This window comes from Mus musculus, chromosome 10 (assembly GCF_000001635.26).
Source record: "Mus musculus strain C57BL/6J chromosome 10, GRCm38.p6 C57BL/6J".
Taxonomy (NCBI): domain Eukaryota; kingdom Metazoa; phylum Chordata; class Mammalia; order Rodentia; family Muridae; genus Mus; species Mus musculus.
In genome coordinates, this window is record NC_000076.6 from 88,217,615 (window position 1) to 88,237,660 (window position 20,046).

The 20,046-nt window shown below is 42.1% G+C and overlaps 1 protein-coding gene across 11 annotated transcripts in view; it reads left to right on the plus strand.

The window, feature by feature from the left end:
- Washc3 (WASH complex subunit 3) overlaps nt 1-20,046 on the plus strand; it is a 123,043-nt gene that overhangs the window by 16,518 nt on the left and 86,479 nt on the right. For 8 of the 11 annotated variants that reach the window (XR_003948780.1, XR_003948781.1, XR_003948777.1 and 5 more), the window contains exons 5-6: nt 1,636-1,746; nt 16,780-16,844. Coding sequence is in view for 4 of the 11 variants with exons in the window: in NM_026070.3 (NP_080346.1) it covers nt 1,636-1,746; nt 16,780-16,844 (176 nt within the window). In the remaining 7 variants the exon portion in view is untranslated. Of the gene's footprint in view, nt 1-1,635; nt 1,747-7,417; nt 7,749-16,779; nt 16,845-20,046 lie in introns of those variants that run through there. The other 3 variants (NM_001122960.1, NM_027487.1, XM_030245232.1) reach the window with 3 other exon arrangements.

Genomic DNA, 20,046 nt, shown 5'->3' on the forward strand with positions numbered 1-20,046 from the left:
GCCAATCTATATGAAACCCCTGTCTCAACACAACCCAATAACAAAACCACCCTTTTGTAACTCTAAACTATGAGTCAAAATCCTAAGATCTGCATACTGATTTCATACAACTTTAATCTCAGATCTTTGTTGTACAGAAACTAGACTGTCTAGTTGTACAGATTGAGATCAATTGGAGAATAAAATGAAGGACAGTTGAGAGAAGGGATTATGATGCTTAATGGACCATTCACATAGTAAAGGCATGCCAGTATGTAATTAAACCCTGTGAAGGCGTGTTTGTTGGTTGGTGGGCACAACATAACTACTGGAAGTTGAAGACTGTTGAAGACTGGACAGAGCTCTCATTTGCTCTGCTGAGCTTGGGTGAGCCATGCATAAAGACTTTTAGAAATGCACTTGGATATTTTCTCTTTTCATGGGTAATGATGTTTCAGACTTCTATTTGCAGATGAATATTTATACTCATATATATTTCATTCACTTTTGTAACATTTAATAATATCACCTAGTATAAGAAACCAAAAGAATGTATGTTTTATTGCTTCAGAATTCCTTCTTTAAAAAAAAGACTTGGCTTACATATAAATTATGTTAGAAAAATTCAATATACAAACATAAATTAGGTTGATAGTCTAAAGACTTAAGGGTTTTTTGTTTTCTTTTGTTTTTCTGAAACAGGTTTCTCACTGTGTAGCCCTGGCTGTCCTGGAACTTGCTCTGTAGACCAGACTGGCCTTGAACTGAGAGATTGGCCAGCATCTGCCCCCCACCCCCTAGTGCTGCGGTTAAAGTAGTGTGTCACCATGCTCAAATGACCATGAAGAATTTTAAAATATTAATCTGTCTACATTTTAGCATAGATACACTGACATAAAACTAATGGCATCTGTGGAAGAAATTCCTTGTAACAATTGTGCCGATGCCGAGTGAGGGTCACAGAAGCAAGCTTATTCTAATGTTCGGATTGGTAGAAAAGACGAGTATTGTGGTATTGTGTGCTGTGTGAATCTTCGAGTCACACCTAAGCTAGGCCAGGGGGTCCCTGTGCTTGAGTGACTGTACACAGAGCTATGTAGTGTCAGGAGGACCAGTATTAAAAATCTCCATCCCTCAGTATTGGCCACTGACAGCAGCATTGAGTATTTGGCCACTCTGCTGACTTTATTATAACCACTCTGCAACACAAAATGTACATGATCAGACGATCTGGTTTTCTCCAAGAAATCTCTGAGCACTGCCTTCTGAAAACTTAGAATCTCCATATCCACTTAGAAGATAATGGTTAAATAAATGAGGGACAGTAGGGCGGATGGCAGGTACCTAGAAAAGTAATTTGCTGTCCATTAATTGTGCAGCTGACAAGTTGTTTTGCTACTTTCCTGGGGTATCCGCTTACCATGTTTCATAGAAATTCATTGCATCTCAGGAACAATCTGTTATTGATTAAGTTTAATCTATAAGTATAGCTATTTGGGAATGAATATCCTATAATTAAATGATTGTTATTTAAATGTAAAAGTACAATTTTTGAGTATTTATTGCCTCATAATTTTAAAAATGAACATTGATTTTAAGTAGCATGATGGATCCTTTCTGTGAACTGTCTAAAGATTTACATAAAACTCTCTACAGCAGAATAGCACGCAAGACTCTGGAGCACAGGAGAGTGAAGCGCCATCAGAAAATGTCCTGACCGTAGCCAAGGATCCACGGTATGCCAGATACCTCAAGATGGTTCAAGTGGTAAGCGAATTCTGTCTGTCTTCTCTGTCTGCCCTAGGGATTTCACTGTATCTTTTCTAGTCTAAGAAAACTGCTAACCAGAAAGACCAAGTTTTCAAGTCTCTTGCATCTTTCCTACTTCATAATGCATTCCTTAAAAGAAACCAGAAGTCCAGCCTTTCCCATTAAAATTAATTACACTTGTAGTTGATGGGGGTTCACATCGTTCAGTGTAGATCTGCACCATTATTGTTATTATTGTATTTGAAATCTTGGCTGTATAAAAAAAAATGAAAGAGAGCTGTTGGTTTGGTAAACTGAGTTTGCTTTCCATATGCCAGTGTAAATATGGTTTTAAAGTATATTTTATTTTGCTGTTCATCTATCAGTAATTTGGTTTCTAAAAAAAAGAACACAGCACACTTGGCTACATAAGAAAATAATTTTAATATATACCTTTAGGGTTTATGTTTTTCTAAGAAATTATGCGTGGCATGATGTAGAAAATGTTTGCGGTTGTCTGTAGCAGAAGTAAATTTACTCCCATGCTTATAGAAAGCCCTACTGCATGTAATTGGAAAGAGCTAACTGGATTATTATTTTTCTGCTAATCAAAAATATTCATGGGAAAAGGAAAATGAATGCTTTTATAGCATTTTGTTATCAGGCAACAAAGTGCTGAAGTCTAAAAAGTAAATTTGTTTCCTAGTCAGTAGCATTGTGACTTGAAGGCCAATACTGCTGGCCTACAGCAGAGAGGTCTGACTGGGGTGTTGAGGTTGAGGTCCATGATTTCTTCTCAGTGTGGCTTTGGATGGTGCGTTGACAGTCTGTGCCTTGGCCCCTAGGCTTGGGGAGTAAGGTGGACTTGGGGGTAAGAATGTGTAAATTTTTAATAAGAGCAAGGACAATGTCAGCTTGAGTATGAGTAATGATGGATCCAAGTTCAAAGCCAAAACCCAGGAAAGACTACACCTGAGAGAGAAATTCTTAAAACTGTACAGCTCTCAAGATAAGAAAGAAAAACCTTCAGAAATGACAATGAAAGCTCTTTCTGTTGGTGTGTTCTGACCTAATCAGTATAAGAAATGAGAAAGTGGACTGGAATTTTCTGAAACCTCTCACAAAAACGCCGTATTTAGTGCTGGGTAGCAGTGCTCTGTACCCGTGGCACCGCCTTCCACAATTGCAGTTAAGCAGTCAGCTGTGATCCAGAGATATGAAATGGAGAATCGCATAAAGAAACAGTGCACACAGCTTGTTATTTGCTGTCCTGAGGCTTTCTCTCTGGAGAGTGTCCTCCCCTGCCCATTGTCTCCACACTGTGTTAGTCATCACAGTTATACGACTGGGACTACAGTGCCCGGAAGTAGGGTCAGTCGTCCCCCCCCCCCCCCCGGTATCTACCTGGAGAGTCTCAAAGCTCCTGCAGACGAGGTGCACCACTGCCCCCGCCCAGTTATGGCACAGATGTGTACTAAACACGTCCGAGCTCACATTAGCTAGCCAACTAACATTCCCAAAGCTTATTTCAGTTCTGATTTTTGTCATTAATTACATAAAGTAAGGCCTTCAGGGCAGATCCTCTCTGAGTCTCCGGCTTGCTACTTTCTAGTACCAGTCCTCATTCTCTGCCCCGGCTCACCCGGCAGGTGTGTGCTCAGCCTCGTGTCTGCAGGTCTCTGTGATGCTCCATGGACAAGTGGGCAGTCAGTCAGCGACTTGGGGTTCCTCACAGCAGCTACTCCCTATCTGAAACACTTTTTCCCAAGTGGCTTCACCATTTCCTTCGGCTCTTCATTCAAAATAGTCCTTCTAAGTGACGCCTTCCTTAGTCAGCCTAGGTTAAGGGACCGTGTCCTCTGGCCTTGTTTCAGAATGAGGTACAGATTCATGACTCCACCCCACAGAATCAGAATCTCTCCATGTGGAAATCAGAGCCAGACTATATGTGTTTTCAAAATGGTCTCTAACTTAAAAAACATCTTATAATTTTTTTATTTAAGTGAATGTTTTGTTAAGAAAGCATAACTTGCTAGAATTACTTAACTCTAGACCGTATTTTTTGTTTCTGGGCCTGAACATCAGCAGTGGTCCAGTTTGCTCTGTCTCATACTTTTTCTGTTGAAACCAGGTTTCCTTGTTTTAAGTTCTGGCCTCCCCCTAGCCTTCTGTCCAGGTGTTGCTGTGTCATAAGTGCTCCAGCCTTGTGGGGCTGCTGCTCACTCGTGGTGTCCCCCACTGGGACGCACGCACTTGGCCTTTATCGGTTACCCTAGCTCATCAATCATCCTCTCTTGTCTCTGCTTTTAATTTCCAAGCGTTGTGGTTCTTGCATGCCTCTTAGTCACTGAAGTGGGAGCTTGTTTTCTAACTGTTTGGGGGTGGTTTTCAAGAAGAAAGGGAGAAACAATATCTTTGCCTTGCCATCCCCAAACTGGAAGTTCATCCAAGTTAAATTGAATTTTATTGTTTTTAGTTCATTGTGCCAACCTGTATCCCAGACTCTTATTACCCAGCTTTTATTTCCTACTGCTCCTTGTTCTGCATTCCATTCTTCATTCAAACCAAACCACAAATCCTTCCTCGCTGCAGCGCAGAGCTTTCCCAGCTCTGAGCCTAGGCTCTGCTTCTCTCCATTGCTTTGCGTTCAGAGTCTCCTCATCCCACATCCTGGCTTTCATGAGGCCGGAACAACAGTATCTCCCTCCCTGAGCTAGTCGGCCATGTTTTCTGTATTCACTATGGAAATTGTTATTTCATACTCTTTTCTATGACTGTATATAATACTGTCATTAATTACTTAAAAACAGTTCTATTGCCCTCTCTCACTTGCTCTCTTGCTCTGTCTGTCTGTCTGTCTATCTCTCTCTCTCTCTCTCTCTCTCTCTCTCTCTCTATCATTTTTCCTAATCATACAGCCTGCCATCTCACCAGATAACAAAATGAAAAGTTCTTAACATGCCTATGAGGTAGATAGATCCTCTGTAAGTTATCTGCCCTATTAGTATTCTAGTACATATATAATTTATAGGTATATTATTATTTATAGATTATTATTATTATATCACCAGTCAAAGGGGAAACTGTCTGAGGAAAAACAGCCATAGGTAATCTTTATATTCACTTTAGCACCAGTGCTGGTTAATTCTTTTGTCAAAGTGATACAAGCTGGGGTCATCTAGGAAAAGGACTCTCAACTGAGAAAATGCAGTCATTGGATTGGCTTGCAGCAAGTCTGTCAGACATTTCCTTGATTAATGGTAGAGGTGGCAGGGCCGAGCCCAGCCCACTGGTGGGACCACCCCTGGGCAAGTAGTCCCAGGTTCTACAGAGAGCAGGCTGAGCAGCCTGTGATAAGCAAGTTGATAAGCAGCCATCACACACAAACACACCCCCTCACCCCCCTCGCCCCCCATGGCTTCTGTTTCAGTTCCTGCCTTCAGTTTCTGCGTTGACTTCCATAAGTGATAGACTGTGAGCTGAGAGTTGTAAGCTGAAATAAACTCTTTCCTCCCCAGGCTGCTTTGGGTCATGGTCTTAATCACAGTGATTACAGCCCCAAGTGTGACAGCACTTTAACGGCACTCAGTCTAAAGAGACAGTGCTGAGTGTTTTTAACCACGGCATGTTGCTGCCTGCCTGTTCTCTGCTCTAGCTATAGTCATATAGGAATGAATAATTAGCTCCGGTTTCTTCAAGTTGTTGGTTTTAAATGCTTTATAGGACCAAGGCAGGAGGTGCCTCCTAATGTTGACACTAATTTTTCAAGTCCAGTTATTAACCTCTAAATAAGCACTTTTTGTGTTTCTTGCATTCGTTGTGAGCAGCTGTCGAAATCAGAATGGAGGAGCATGATGACATCACCACCTGCTTTAGAAAATGCCAGGCAGAAGTTGTTAGAGACTATGACAACTATTCGCTTAGTTTGTCAGTGACAGGAGAAGAATCTAAAAGGTCTTGTGATCCAGGGTGATGAGATACCTGTTTTCTCTTACTCTCTACTCCATTGTATGCTCTCCTCAGGAGACTTAGCTCCTTCAGTGTGGAAATGAGCAAAGTTGAGTGGGATATGGATGAGATGATAAGCATACTTTATTTACTGCTGTGGTGGTTGGAATAGCCATGACCCCCATGGATATATGTGTGTTTGAAAAGCTTGACTCATAGGGATCAGTACTAGTAGGATGTGTGGCCTTGTTGGAGTAGGTGTGGTCTTGTGGAAGGACGTGTGTCTGTCTCCGTGGGGGCAGGCTTTGAGGTCTCAGATGCTCAAGCTATACAGTGTGGCACACAGTCTCCTGCTGACTGTGGGTCAAGATGGAGAACTTTCAGCTCCTCCAGCACTGTGTCTGCCTGCATGCCATCCACCATGACAATATTGGCTAAGCCTCTGAGCTGTAAGCCAGCCCCGACTAAATGTTTTCCTTTATAAGAGTTGCCATATCATGGTGTCTCTTCACAGCAATGGAAACTCTAACTAAGACCCTGCCATTCCCGCAAGCAGCCTAGCTCTAGCTAACTCTAGAGCATGCCTTCATTGTAGATTGTCTTAAGGTAGTGAAAAGTGCTTTACTCTGCTGGAAGGTCAGAGGTTTGACTGAGATGCCCCACTGTTCTCAAAGGCTTCTGAGGGTCACTGTTCCTAAGCCTATGAATGCTATGAATTGGGGGGGGGGGTGTATTGACGAAAACAAAGCCTTGTCTAAAACAAAGCAAATCTCTCTCCAACAAAAGTGTCCACAGCACTTACTGCCACAGTATAATTTCATACTCTTTTTTTTTATATTTATTTATTTATTTAATGTATATGAGTACACTGTTGCTCTCTTCAGACACACCAGAAGAGGGCATCCCATCCCATTACAGATAGTTGTGAGCCACCATGTGGTTGTTGGGATTTGAACTCAGGACCTCTGGAAGAACAGTCAGTGCTCTTAACCTCTGAGCCATCTCTCCAGCCCTAATTTCATACTCTTAAAAGGGATCAGTGGTGCCACAAAGCCTCACCTGGTACAGCCATGTGCTGCCTCTCTCTCAGTGCCACTGCGCTCTTACTCGTAGACGTGAACTCCACCTGTGCCGAGCTTACGCACCCTGTGACCCTGTCATCTTTCCTCCTGCTTCCTCTCCTGATTGTTTAGAATCATTTCATCTTCTAACTAGACAGGGTAGAAATATCCTTCTCAAGCCTTCTTGGTGTTTTCTCTAGTATAAAGACTGGAGTTGGCGAGCGGTGGTGGTGCACGCCTATAATCCCAGCTCTTGGGAGGCAGAGGCAGGCGGATTTCTGAGTTCGAGGCCAGCCTGGTCTACAAAGTGAGTTCCAGGACAGCCACGGCTATACAGAGAAACCCTGTCTCGAAAAACCAAAAAAAAAAAAAAACTGGAGTCTGCAGACTACCCATGTAGTGACCACGACTTCACTCCTGGAGAGTCCTGGAGATTACAGACACATCGCTTTTATTTTCAAGCTCTCTCAGTATTAAGATGCACTGTGGGGCGACAGGGGCGTTCCTCCCTAAGATGCCATGAGCACCCTCTGATTGTCTCCAGGAATGTGTTGCTTTTAGAGCTGCCCCGCCTCACTTGTTACGTTCCCATAGATGTACTTTAAAGCCTCATAATTTAGATTAACTAATGTAAATGTCTTGCGATGCAAACTAACACGGTCTTCCATTTGTATCCCAAGTTCCTGTCCACAGAACAGGAAGCAGTACCTTGCATCTTGGCTTCGACGCCCTTTACGGTTACACATCTTGGGATGTGGAAACACTGCAGAAAGCAGTTGTTTTGAAAGACAGTCTTGAGTGCCGAGAAGTATATGTACCCCTGAAATGGAACTTGGTGGAGCCTCTTAGTTTTGCTGTATACTGTGTGTGACCATGTTCAAGCTTTGTCACCCCAAGACCTGGTTCCTCATGTGTAAACTGAGACCTGACCTTCCTTCTAGGTTTACGATCTGTTCACGACTCCTCAGATCTGGACCTTGCCGTTAATAAAGGTTCCAGGAACACCTGCAAGCGTTTTCTGATTCTTTTCTTTTCCTTTTCAAATAAGTTTTATGCAAGATTTTTCAGTGAGTAATACAATTTTGTTCCAAATGTGGCAGATAATTGATTCTGATTTAGTGCTTGTTACCATAATGGTGTGGCACCAGCCTCTGTTAAGTTACATACTGCTTTTATAACTTAACTGGAATGGTGTACACAGATCACTTTTCCAACAGGACTCTCCCCCCTCTTACTGGCACAGTTTGGTGGATCTTGTGCCAGTAATAAATTGTACATTGGGAAAGTCCTACTTCCACGCTAAGGAAGCTAATGACTTGTACTTTTTGAAACCGTATTTGCCAAAACAGTCTCCTCAGACACTGAGAGTTCTTGAAGCTCTATTTTCTTTGGCTTGCTTAAAATGCGAATTGAATAATCTCTGGTTCTGGTGGCTCTGCTGCATCCGTTGCCAGCAGTGAACGTTGGCCTAGGGAAATGAGACGTCCATTACCTAAGGGCAGAGAGTCTCCAAACGATTATTAAAGATGGTCAAGAGGTGATTCACCTTGGGCCTGGGACGCAGTCTTCACTTTAGATAGAGCAAAGTGGAGTTACTGTAAGAGTAGTTGACCCCAGACCCTTTTTATGTGAGTACAGTGGCTTCCCATTGTCTAGAAAGCTCCAGGACTGGCTGCTTATCACTAATCAACATTGTGACCAAAGACAGAGTTACGGTTTATGGTGATACCAGCTGTCACACACTGGTTCCAGATTTAGTTTAACAAGTATATGTTACTTATAATTATGAATATGTGGGTTTTTAAATAATATCTGAGGTTTTATAATAATAATATATGAATATTACAATCAATATCAAGGCTATTTTTTCTGAACGTAGGAATATTTATAGAATGAAGGAACAATCTCAGACTGATTATTGAAGGTAAAAGCCATACACCCAGTCACTGGACAGGCTTCCCATTTTCTGCCAACTAAGTGACAGCTCTGTCAGTTTGATTCGAAGTAAGACGTAAGCCTTGTAGAGCAAAGATCCACGAGGAGGAACTGTGAGCTGCAATAAATGGGACTTGAGTAGCCCCTCTCACATCCTACCTTAATAAAAGTACAAGAAGCTAGATAGGCCTTTCCCTTAAGCAGAAAACTCAACAGTCACAATACTGCCTGTCCTGTGCCATGACTTGATGTCAGAAAACCTAGAGAGAAAATGTTGTGTCATATCTTGGATAAATATAAAAATTACTGATTTTCTCCCAGTGAACTGGACTGTAAGAATACTATTTGTGTACTATTTGATGCTGAGTATAAACTCTATAAAGGTTGTTCATTATAAATCATCTTGCATTTATTTTTAGCATCTGCATGTTGCCTTGAAAGTTGTGGCGCTCAGAACAAGTCACAGCAGACATGAATTTAATGTCGAGACACTTGAAATAGTGGTGCACACTGTAATGGCAGGACTTGCGAGGCTGGGGCAGGGAGATCACTAATTTAAGGGCAACCTGGAATGTATAGAAGACCCAGATCAGCCTGGATTATATACTGAGTTCCTATCTACAAAACAAAAATGAAACAAAAAGAAATATGCCTTTAAAGTATGTGTATGCCTTTAAAGTATGTACATGTTGGGGAGTTTCTTATTGGCTTTTTTTTTTTCCCTTCAGTGCTGGGAATTGAACCCAGGGCCTCCCAAATGCTGTGTTCCTACACACGAAGCTATACGCTACCACTAAGCTATAGCTATAACCTGCTTTTTAACTTTTAAATTTTGGGTTTGTTTGAGGAGAGGGTTGCTTTTTTTTATTTGAGTTGGGTTTGGGGTTTTGTGGGCTTTTGGAGGGGGTGTGATTTTGTTGTTGTTTCTTTGTCTGTTTGTTTGTTTTGAGACAGGGTTTCTCTGTGTAGCCCTGGTTGTCCTGGAACTCACTCTGTAGACCAGGCTGGCCTCCAACTCAGAGATCTGTCTGCCTCTGCCTCCCTAGTGCTGGGCACCCAGCTCTTGTTTTTTGAAATGAGGTCTCAGTGAATTTCCAGGCTGGCCTTGAATGTACTCTGTAGTCTGGGCAGTCCTTGAGCATGTTGTCCTCCTGTCTCAGACTCCCAGGCAGACAGGACTATAGGCCTGTGACACCTGACCCAGCTCTTCTCCCTACCCTCCTGTATAAATATGCTGTTAGCAATAAACAGTAAATTGAACTCAGATTTTAAGCCCCATGTTTTCCCTGAGGTGTGGTGAGGATAGCAGGAAGTCTGTGCCATGCAGACTGGGCTCCTGTATTGTATGGTCACTGCGGTTTTCCTTCCTCCCTTGTTTCCACGCTGCTGTCCTTCATGACGTCACTGTTGCCATGCCCCCGAGGGGGTCTCCACTCTCATGCTTCATGGGCTGCATTTATCAAGGTGTTCATTTCTGTCCAGGAGCTTGTTGTTCGTCTTACTGCGTTTACGCTTGGTGCTTGTTGTGTTTGGAAAATGTAATTTGAGTCGTGACCCTTCAGAAGGTCAACACTTCTCTGTCGCGAGAACAGCCACGTGTCAACCAGCTGATGCGCTCACCTGGAGCCAGGCTCCCCTAGAGCTGCTGAGAGACACTTGGCTACTGCACACTTGAGCTCTCTGTTTGCAATGTTGTATCAGATACTTTAAATATGAATTTTAATTAAAGACAAGTTTTAGGGGTATTGAGATGGCTCAACAGTTAAGAGTTCCTGCTCCTTTTGCACTTTGGTTCCCAGCACCCATATTGGGGGCCTCACAGCTGCCTGTAACTCTAGCTCCAGAGTATCTGATACCATCTTTTGACCACTGCAGGCACCAGCAAGTACACACCCAACACGCACATGTGCGCACATGTGCACACACATGAGGTCACACATGTGTGCTGTACACACACAAATAGAAATAAAATAAAATTTTAAGTAATTTAAAAGGGATAAGTGGTAAATAAGAAAACAGAAAATGCAAAAGAATATTCAAAATGTAATTGAGAGCCAGCAGAATGGCTCAGCAGGTCACTTGCCACTGAGCCTGACCTGAGTTCAGTCTCCAGGACCTGCATAAAAGTCAGCATAAAAATGTATTCATGAACTCATTAGATTTTTTTATTAATGGCATTATAATTAAAACACTTTAGAGAATACATAAAGTACATTATTTGAAATATCTTCAAGGCAAATATTCATTTTCTTTAACTTTGCTAAGTGCCGGTACATTGAGCTCCAGTTGTGGGAAATCACTATAGCACAGCGCCCGCTCCCATCCATCCTGGAGAGACAGAAAGCACAAGTAAGCAAACACTCGTGACTCCATCTCCTTTATTACACAACCTCTCTCGTTTCTCAGACAGCATCCTCTCTGGGACCTCCTAAGGGGCCGTCAAGCATAGATAGGCACATATTGGAGGGACAGTCATTGCTGAAAGTGAGGTCCTCCCCTCACCCGACCTGTATGTGCATTTGGTTCATCAGTCTGCCAGAGATAAGGCTCTACACCGGAAAGTTCTCCAGATGGGTAAGGGGAAAAAATAGCCACTGAACTCTAAGTAGTTACTTCCTTCTGTTTGTTCCTCTTACAAATACATAGTTCCTCACCTTTCCTGTTAATTGTTTATCTGTCAGTTTGGTTAATTTGTGAGAGGATAAATAAAGACCACAAGACCACACTCCCTCAGGAGGCTTTCCTGTCAGCAGGTCCACCTGAGTACCATGCCTGAAAAGACTCATGCACACAGCAACACCTCTCTGGCCCCGGTTCACAAAGGGCCAACCCTTAATTTCTTGCTTAGACTAAGGCTGACGACATATCATTAGCAGATTCAAGGCTCTTTACTGTATTTCTGTAACCCCCATGAATGTCCAACCCTGACCATCTTTCTTTGCGTATGTATGGATTCCTAAGGTCAAAGAGTGAGAGACCCCTAATGCAGCTGTTGAGACCCCCACCCCAAATGGAAAATTAACCCAGAAGTAAACGTTCCATGTAGTCAATCACTGGAACCTTCAGTGTTATATTTGGAGAAATGGGGTTAAATTTACTTAAATAATATGTGCATGTTTTTGACATCTGAACTCATAGACTTGTAATTTGACTAGCAAGTTCTAAAATGATTTCATAATGACTTGGCCAGGCTGAAAAGAAGGCTCAATAGTATAAAGAACATTTTACACTTAACTGTGTTCTATTCCAGCACCCACATAGCAACACTAACTCAAGGATCTGGCCCCCTCTTCTGGAGTCTGAGGGTACCTGCACTCATGTGCACATGCCCTTATATAGATAGACACATGCACACTCATGCATAATTTGAATAAATATTTTCAAATTGTTTGCAGGTGTAGTCAGAAATTTAAAGTACAGTGACATGTAAAATGTAAGTGAATACACATGTAGAAAGAAGCTATCCTCTGAGGAGAATGAGGTAATGGCTCCACTATGGATTAGCCTTTAATCCCTGCATTCAGGAGGTAGAGGCAGGCAGACCTTAGTGAGTTTGAGACCAGCCTGGTCTACATAGTGAGCTCCAGGCCAGCCAAGGCTGCATAATGAGAGCCTGTCTCCAAAAACAAACAAACAAACAAACAAACAAACAAAAACCAAAAACAAACAAACAAAAAACCAAAAAACAAAACAAAACCCAAAGATAAATAAGTTCTCTATACCTCTTTTATATGACAGTAAAGGGGAAGAAATTAGGCTCCCAAAGCACCAAATTACTCTTAAATCAACAAATACTTGAGTAGTTAGAAATGCAAAGAAAATATTTTATGCACTCTGCTGGTCATTAGCACATGAAATTTATTATGTTACAAGTATATTTTATGGGGCATGGAAGGGTGTTAATAACATGGGAAAATTGATGTAGCTATGTTTTAAATTATCTCATAATAATAGATCCCTAACTTTTGGAAATGATTTTTTTCAAAGCTTTTAAAACTTCATATGTATCCAGATGGACTTTAATTTCTTGTCCCCAAAAGATAGAGACAGGACTATTAAAATATATTTATTTTATTAATAAAGACATGGTAGTTTTCTTACCAACTATCTGGGCCCTGAGAATGGCTAGTGTGGCTTTTGCCCATCTTTTCTTATGAGCTGTCCCTGCATCTTTAAAGATAGCTTATAACAGTGAGGAAGCTCTTCTGACTGGAACACTCATCACTTGAAATAATCCTTGCAAAAGAAATTGGTCACTGTTCCTTTTCCTAGAAATGACTGTGTTTGCCACCAGGCAAGATTTGTAACCCACATGCATATTTAGGCTCGAGTTAGAAAGAGTAGCAACAATCTCCACATTAATATCCGAACATAGCACGTTCTCAATCTGTACACGTCTTCATAACAGTGCTTCCTTCTTTAGATAGCTACATACATGTTAAAGTTTTAAAGATATTTATTTAAATTAATTTTATATTCCTTTACTGGACGCTCGCAGGAGGAAAAAAAATCATTGAACATTTGGTCAGCAAACTATCTATCTATCTATCTCTCTCTCTCTCTCTCTCTCTCTCTCTCTCTCTCTCTCTCTCTATATATATATATATATATATATATATATATATATATATATATATTTTATAAAAAATTTATCCTTAACATAAGAACATACCATTTCATAAAATGTGATGTGTTTTTATAATGGCATTCTTAACCATAGAGATACATGCCTGTAATACCACAATTTGGGAAGTGGAGGCAGGAGGATCAGTAAGTCAAGGCCAGCCCCCAGCTACATGGTTTATTTGAGCAAGCTTGGGCTACATGAAATCCTGTCTCAAAATAAAAAACTGCCCAAACATAAATGATTAGAAATAGCACTTTTGAAACAGCAAAAGGTATAGATATGATTGAGTCAGTTTCACCACGTTACAGAAGCTGATCGGAGTGCCCGGGCTCCTGTTCCAGCCCATAGCATCTTACACTTTATACACACCTCTCTCTGCAAATGAAAACGGGTTGAGACAGTCTTGCTGTGTAACCCAGCCTGGGATCTCCTGGGGATCAGGTTACAGGTGTCACCTCCCCTCCACTACCTCCACAAAACAAAGTGTGTCTTCCTGACCACTCAGAAGACTTTCATTACACTTGCTCTATGTAAGGAAAGTGCTTCATAGTTCCCACTTCTTACAACTAAATTATTGCATTTCGATTCCTAAAATGAGAAAGAAACAAAAACCCTAAAATATAAGGATTTGTTTTTGTTATTTTTTTTTTCAAGGAGCACAGCCCTCCCCCACCCCTTTGGAGCTAAAACTTTAGGAAAATTTCAACATGGTTTATAGAGAGATTTAGTAGCTTGGTTTTCATTAACGCAATAACGGATATGTGTAAATATTGGCAGGCCTAGAAACCTCCGTACAGTTTTTGTGATATAAGAAACTAGTGTTTAACCATTAGTACTGCCATCCTAATTTCATTACCGTGGCTTCTTTACACACTTTCTCCAGTGACGCAAATGCAGACATGAGTTTTTGGAACACCAGTCCCATGGCTGCCTTCTCTCTCCTTCGTTACTTATGTTGGACAAACTGCCCTCGTCACTTGCCAAAAAAAATCCCACAGTTCCGTAGACTTCAGTTTTTGAGGTCTCTTGTGTCCTCCTTAGACCACCGCTTTGTCTCTTCGTGATTAGAAATTGGACACTTCTCTTTGATGGTTAACAAACCAGACTCTGTTACTTGAAGTCCTTCCTAGCAAGAATGTAGCAAACAGCAGATCCCTGAGGAGCCCTGCAGATACAACAGCAGGTCCCGTCCGAAGGCATTCTTGGAACACAGGCGCAATCAGGGGTTTTGTTTTCTAGCATACTTTATGAGACTTAACATTAAGCTGTGATTAGAAGCCTCTGCAGGGCAGAAGATTGAAAACTGAGTGTTTTTTCCTTTACCTGTGTCAATATACAAATGGGACAGGGATTCCCTGGATGTTGCCTGTTTCCATGCTCTCTTCCTGTAACTAATTCCAGAAAAGTAAGGTTAAAATATGGAGTTTCAAGCTCAGAAGTCCATTATTCCTCCGCTCTAATCAGTTCCATGGATCTATGAAAATGGGAGGTTATCTGATTCTACCAGTATCCCTAGTTTTCACTCCTGAATCCCCACAGTCCCCCACCCCCACCTCCCTCCCATCTCCTTGGCCCTTTTGTGCTATATTTTAGGAGAGTCTGCTGTTGGGGTTTTTTTTTTTTTTTTCTTCTTCTTCTTCTTGTTTTGTTTGGATTTTTTTTTTTTTAAACTCATTTTTTTTCTCTTCTGTTTTTTGGATTTTGTAATTTATTTTTGTAACCTTTCCAGTGATGTCCTGTGGCTTATGCTAACATATGATAAATAAATCACATAGTTGTGTTTGTAGAAAGACCTTATGACATCAAATCATACTTAATGGGAGCTGAGAGGTTCTTTGGTTCTTCTTGTTTTTAGGAAATATGGCATGAGCTCTGTTCTTTTCCCCTTTTAGCCATAGGACATTGGTGCTTTTGGAAAATGAACTGTTCTAAGCTTCTCTCATTCTGTTAGCCTAAATAGTTAAATAGACAACACCACCTCCCACTCTCCCACTGCTAGCAGTTGGTGCAGCCAGTCTGTGCATGGGTGTAGGGCCAGCCACTGGAGCATGGTGGCCTATCTCTGACCCTCTCTCCCACCTCTAGAGCCTTTGTGTTAACAGTGGGGCTTGGTGAGCCTCTCCCGATTCTTGATGCACTTTTGACTGGTCTGATCTTGTGCAGATTCTATGCCTGCAACCAGGGGAACCGAGAGCTCATCTGTGTGACAGTGGTCAGTCCCCCTAGCCTCTGATGCATTGTCTTTCTGGCCTGTCTTCCATGACCATCCCCTAAGTCTTTGCAGGAGAGGGTGTGACATAGATTTCCCATCAGAGCTGAGCTCTCCACAGGCACTGAGGATCTGTACTTTGGCCAGCTATGGCTCTGTTAGCCACCATTCACTGCAAAAAGAGCTTCTCAGGTAAGGGTGGAGACATACTGATCTCTTGGTATAAATGTAAGTAGTGGATTTGGGCTTTCATTCTTTTACCCAAGTCTTAGCTTTAGGAACTAGACTTCAAAAGTAGGGCTTGTTCTAACCTCTCGGTTACTCGGCTGCAGACAGATGGGCCTTTTGTTTTGCTTTCAATATTGCAGTTGTCTTGTCTAACTCTGTAAGTTATCAAAGGCCCAGACTTTTATCTTCCATTCTCTTTGTCTTCCAACCCTATCATAATCTACTTCTCAGAACACAGTGACTCTACCTCACAGAAAATGGTTGCCACAGCACAGACAAGTACTGACAGAAACACCTCAGATTCTCCGTGTATTTAAGTTTGAATTAATTTCAGAGTGCACTACTTTGAGAAACCATTTGGTGCTGCCACAGGTTTTGTGACATATCCACCCCCAGCGATGTGAAGATATGGGGCTGTTTACTCAGCGAGTGAGCTCTTGTTTTCAAATACATTTGTATTCATCTTAACCTGAATGCTATCGTGTGCTATCAGTGTTTTTCACTCTACCACTCTATTGTCCTTGCTTCATGTCTGTAGTGGTGTTGAGAAGATGGGTAATATACTGCTTAGCTTCTGCGTTCCTAAGGTATCTAATCGGAGCCGGAGTGTTTGGTTATTACATGACCATTTACACTTATATATGCTATGTTTTAAAAAGCTCTGAAATGGTTTATTATTATTATTTGATAGCGTAGTTAGCTGTTCATTCTATCAGTTTAGCCAAACTCGCTGTCGTCTCAGCTCTCCATGCTTTCCGCCTTTTGATGCGAATGCAGTCTCCTCACCCTGCACAGCAGCAGCAGTAGCCCCGTGATAGTCCCGGTGACTCAGTTTGAGTTATGTGGATTCGATGGCGCTGATTCCGTCGGGTCGGTGTAACACATGCCCTGAGATCCTTCAAGAGCTCTGCACACATATCCATAGCAGAAAAGGAAGAGCTGTTTTAAACCCTGAGGTGCCTCCATGTACGCCTTTAGGTTGTTCATGGGGATAATGAGGAAGGCTTTGTGATAACTGTATTCTTACCCTGTGTCTTTGATAGGGTGTTCCAGTGATGGCAATCAGAGACAAGATGATCTCAGAAGGACTGGACCCGGAGCTACTGGAGTGAGTAATAATTCTATAAAATCACATCTACACAATAGGAAATGTGTCAGTTACAACAAAAACATTCCAAGCTCTCTCTTATGTTTCCTATACAGTGTTTTATAGTTGAGAATATGATCATCATAAATCATGCCCATGCTATGTTAAAAAGAAAAGGAAATATCATAGGCCACTAAAACCAGCCAAGGCACACTTCAGGAGATGAAATTCAGTTATGAGTCTGCCAGAATTTGGTGGCTGGGCTTATAGGGTTTGTTGTTGCTGTTGCTGTTGCTGCTGTTGTTGCTGCTGCTATTGCTGGTGCTGTTGCTGTTGCTGCTGTTGTTGCTGCTGCTATTGCTGGTGCTGTTGCTGTTGCTGCTGTTGTTGCTGCTGCTATTGCTGGTGCTGTTGCTGTTGCTGCTGTTGTTGCTGCTGCTATTGCTGGTGCTGTTGTTGTTGCTGTTGCTGTTGCTGCTGTTGTTATTGCTGCTGTTTTTCCTCAAACTGACTTTTTCTTTGGCAGTGATGTGACAAGATATTATCTACCTCAGTTTCTACTCAAGGCGACAATACATAAGAAATATATTCTACCATGACCTAGGTTAAGCCAGTCTAAGAAGTAACTGGGATAAATAGTGTCCTGGTGCACATTCATAGTTATTATGAAACACATGTCAGTTTACATGCTATTTTAAAATGTCTTTTAGAAATGCTGAGAAATGATGCCTCAGTACATTGATAATAATTCATCCTATCCACGCCAACCTTGCTGTGTGGGTCATCTGAATAAATTATATATCTTAATGGGTTCTTCACAACTCTTCTGCTCTGCAAGTACCTAGACACTAGTAAAGAGTCTCTCCAGTTGGAGTTTTTGCTTGCCCGGCGTTACCCAGGCATTCAGACTGTGCTAGCAGTATGCTTTGCAGTTGTTCTTGGCTCCAGCACCTTTCCAGAGGAAAAGGTGTGCATTATGGAAATGAAACACCATAAAAGTCATCTTCTCATATTTTATCTTCAAAAATGTAAAATTCAAGAATGTCTTTAAGCCTGCCAACAATGGATTTTCCAACATGTATGTTCACTTGGTGTGTTTCCAAATGGCAGAAGGATCGTCTGCAAAATGTGGCTTGGTGACTAGAACAAAAGGTATCTGCGTTGTTTAAAATGTGTTCTGGAAATTGTTTCTGACATTTTAAAAGGAGTTGAATTGTGGCATGTAGTTTAATAAGAATTGGACATTTGGGTTTAATCTATTTTGGTACTCTCTTTGCATAATTATAAGTACATTTACCATGGATTGCGACTCTTTTCGCTTCTGGAAATACACAATAGGCCATAAATAATAACGAAGATCAAAAATGACCTTTAAAATGATGATGCTTCACTCTGGAGGACAGGAAAGCCACTGTCCCGCACATCTGCACAGCATCTGCATAGTCTACATGCCCAGTCTCTGGTCCACTTGTTTCTTTTCCCCTCCTTTCTAAACAAAGTCTCTATACGTAGTCTTTTGGTTCATCAGCTGTTGACACTACGAGCTGAAGTGACCTTTGCTCCTGTCCCCTTCCCTACTGTATTAGTCACCAGGACTCGTCTCATCTTCAGTACCACGTACGCGTGCTCACTCACATGCCTACAGCCCACTGCTGCTCGTTCGTCCTCTCATCATCTCCCCTGAATTATGGCAGGAGCACCTGCTGTGCTTCTGTGTTCTCTCTCAAGCCATCCCCGTCACTCCACGTGGATTCGCTCATCACTTCATTCTTGCCTGCCGCGTATAGCTTCTTACTGTCGCATGTAAATGCTTTTCCACCATGTCCTGGATTACTTCTTCCGCTCTTGCTACTTCTGTACATTTCTTTTGTGCAGCCATTGCAAATGGCCTGTATTTATCTGAACCTAGCATCTTCCTATTCCCCTTTGGCATTTTTATATGTTGTCTTCTCTCTCCTCAGAACTCCTTTCTCTCCCTTATCCTGTTGGCCTAGGTAACTCCTTGTGCTTCAAGAGGATTAGGTATCATCACTTAAGAGGTCCAGGGGTGCAGCATGCTCGTCTGTTACTGTTAGCAAATGTGAGTGCGTGTCCTTGTCTACAAATGTTAGGAACATTCAGCTGGGAGGAAATGGGTGCCAAGTTGGAGGGTAGATTCCAGTAACAGTTAGCATGGCCTTACAGAAAGCGTCCATAACCACAGCCTAGAGGCAGACTTCTGACCCATTACCTCATGGGCACATCGGTGGCCACCAGGGGCACTGCTCGGAGTGGACTGACTCACTAACAATCACCACTACTACCATTCCCATCTCCTTTTAGCTTAGTATCTGTGGAATGGCCACCTTGTTCAGAGGCCTTCTAGTGCTGCGGAATCGGGTTTACACAGGTTAGGAACCTTCACCTGGGCAGAGAAGTCTGACGTCAAGTACAAGAGGGGATGTGCCATCCAAGGAAAGCACAGTTTTATTTAGAATCTTAGGTAGAAAATAAGCCTCTTCCAAGAACTTGCAGTAAAAAGTGTCCTGATTCTCTTTCCTTTAAAAGTATAACTTTTTATACACTCTGTGTTTTTATTAGCTTTAGGTAATGAGACAGACTCCTATAACTGATCTGATCCCCAACATAGGGTCAAAAATAAAAAGGTCTGTGCCTCTAGGGTGACAGATTGGCCTTTGCCCCTGTGCATCTTAGGAGCAAGTTCCTGTGATTAAAGGAGGCGCAGGCTCAGTTAGACAAGAGACAGTCAGCATAAGGCGGTCAGGATTAGAGTCTGCCCTGCCACTCTCATCTCTGTAGCCACGGAGACCTCAGTGACATGGGAAATGGAAAGGGTCAGCTCCTCCGTGATTGTGTAGGTGCTTAGCAGAGTTCTGACCGGCAGTGAGTGTTTGTGACTGTTAGCTGTGGTTTGTGAATGTTTTAATGAGGAATATGTGGCAAATTCTAAACAATGGATTTACCAAGCCTTGAGGTCAGAACGTGTTTATGATCCTGAGTTGCGTGTGTACCCTCATATTTTCAACAGGTGCATTTCATACACAGCATATCATCTTCTAAAATTATACTCTAGTTTCTCAAACTGAAAACCTCTCCTTCCAGCTATGCAGCAAAGAGCAGACCTTTTTATTTTTGACCCTATACTGGGGGGGTCAGATCTGGAGCTGAGAAAGGTACTCAGGACCTGCTCCCCTGGGATGGTGTCTTAGCTTGGCATCTATTG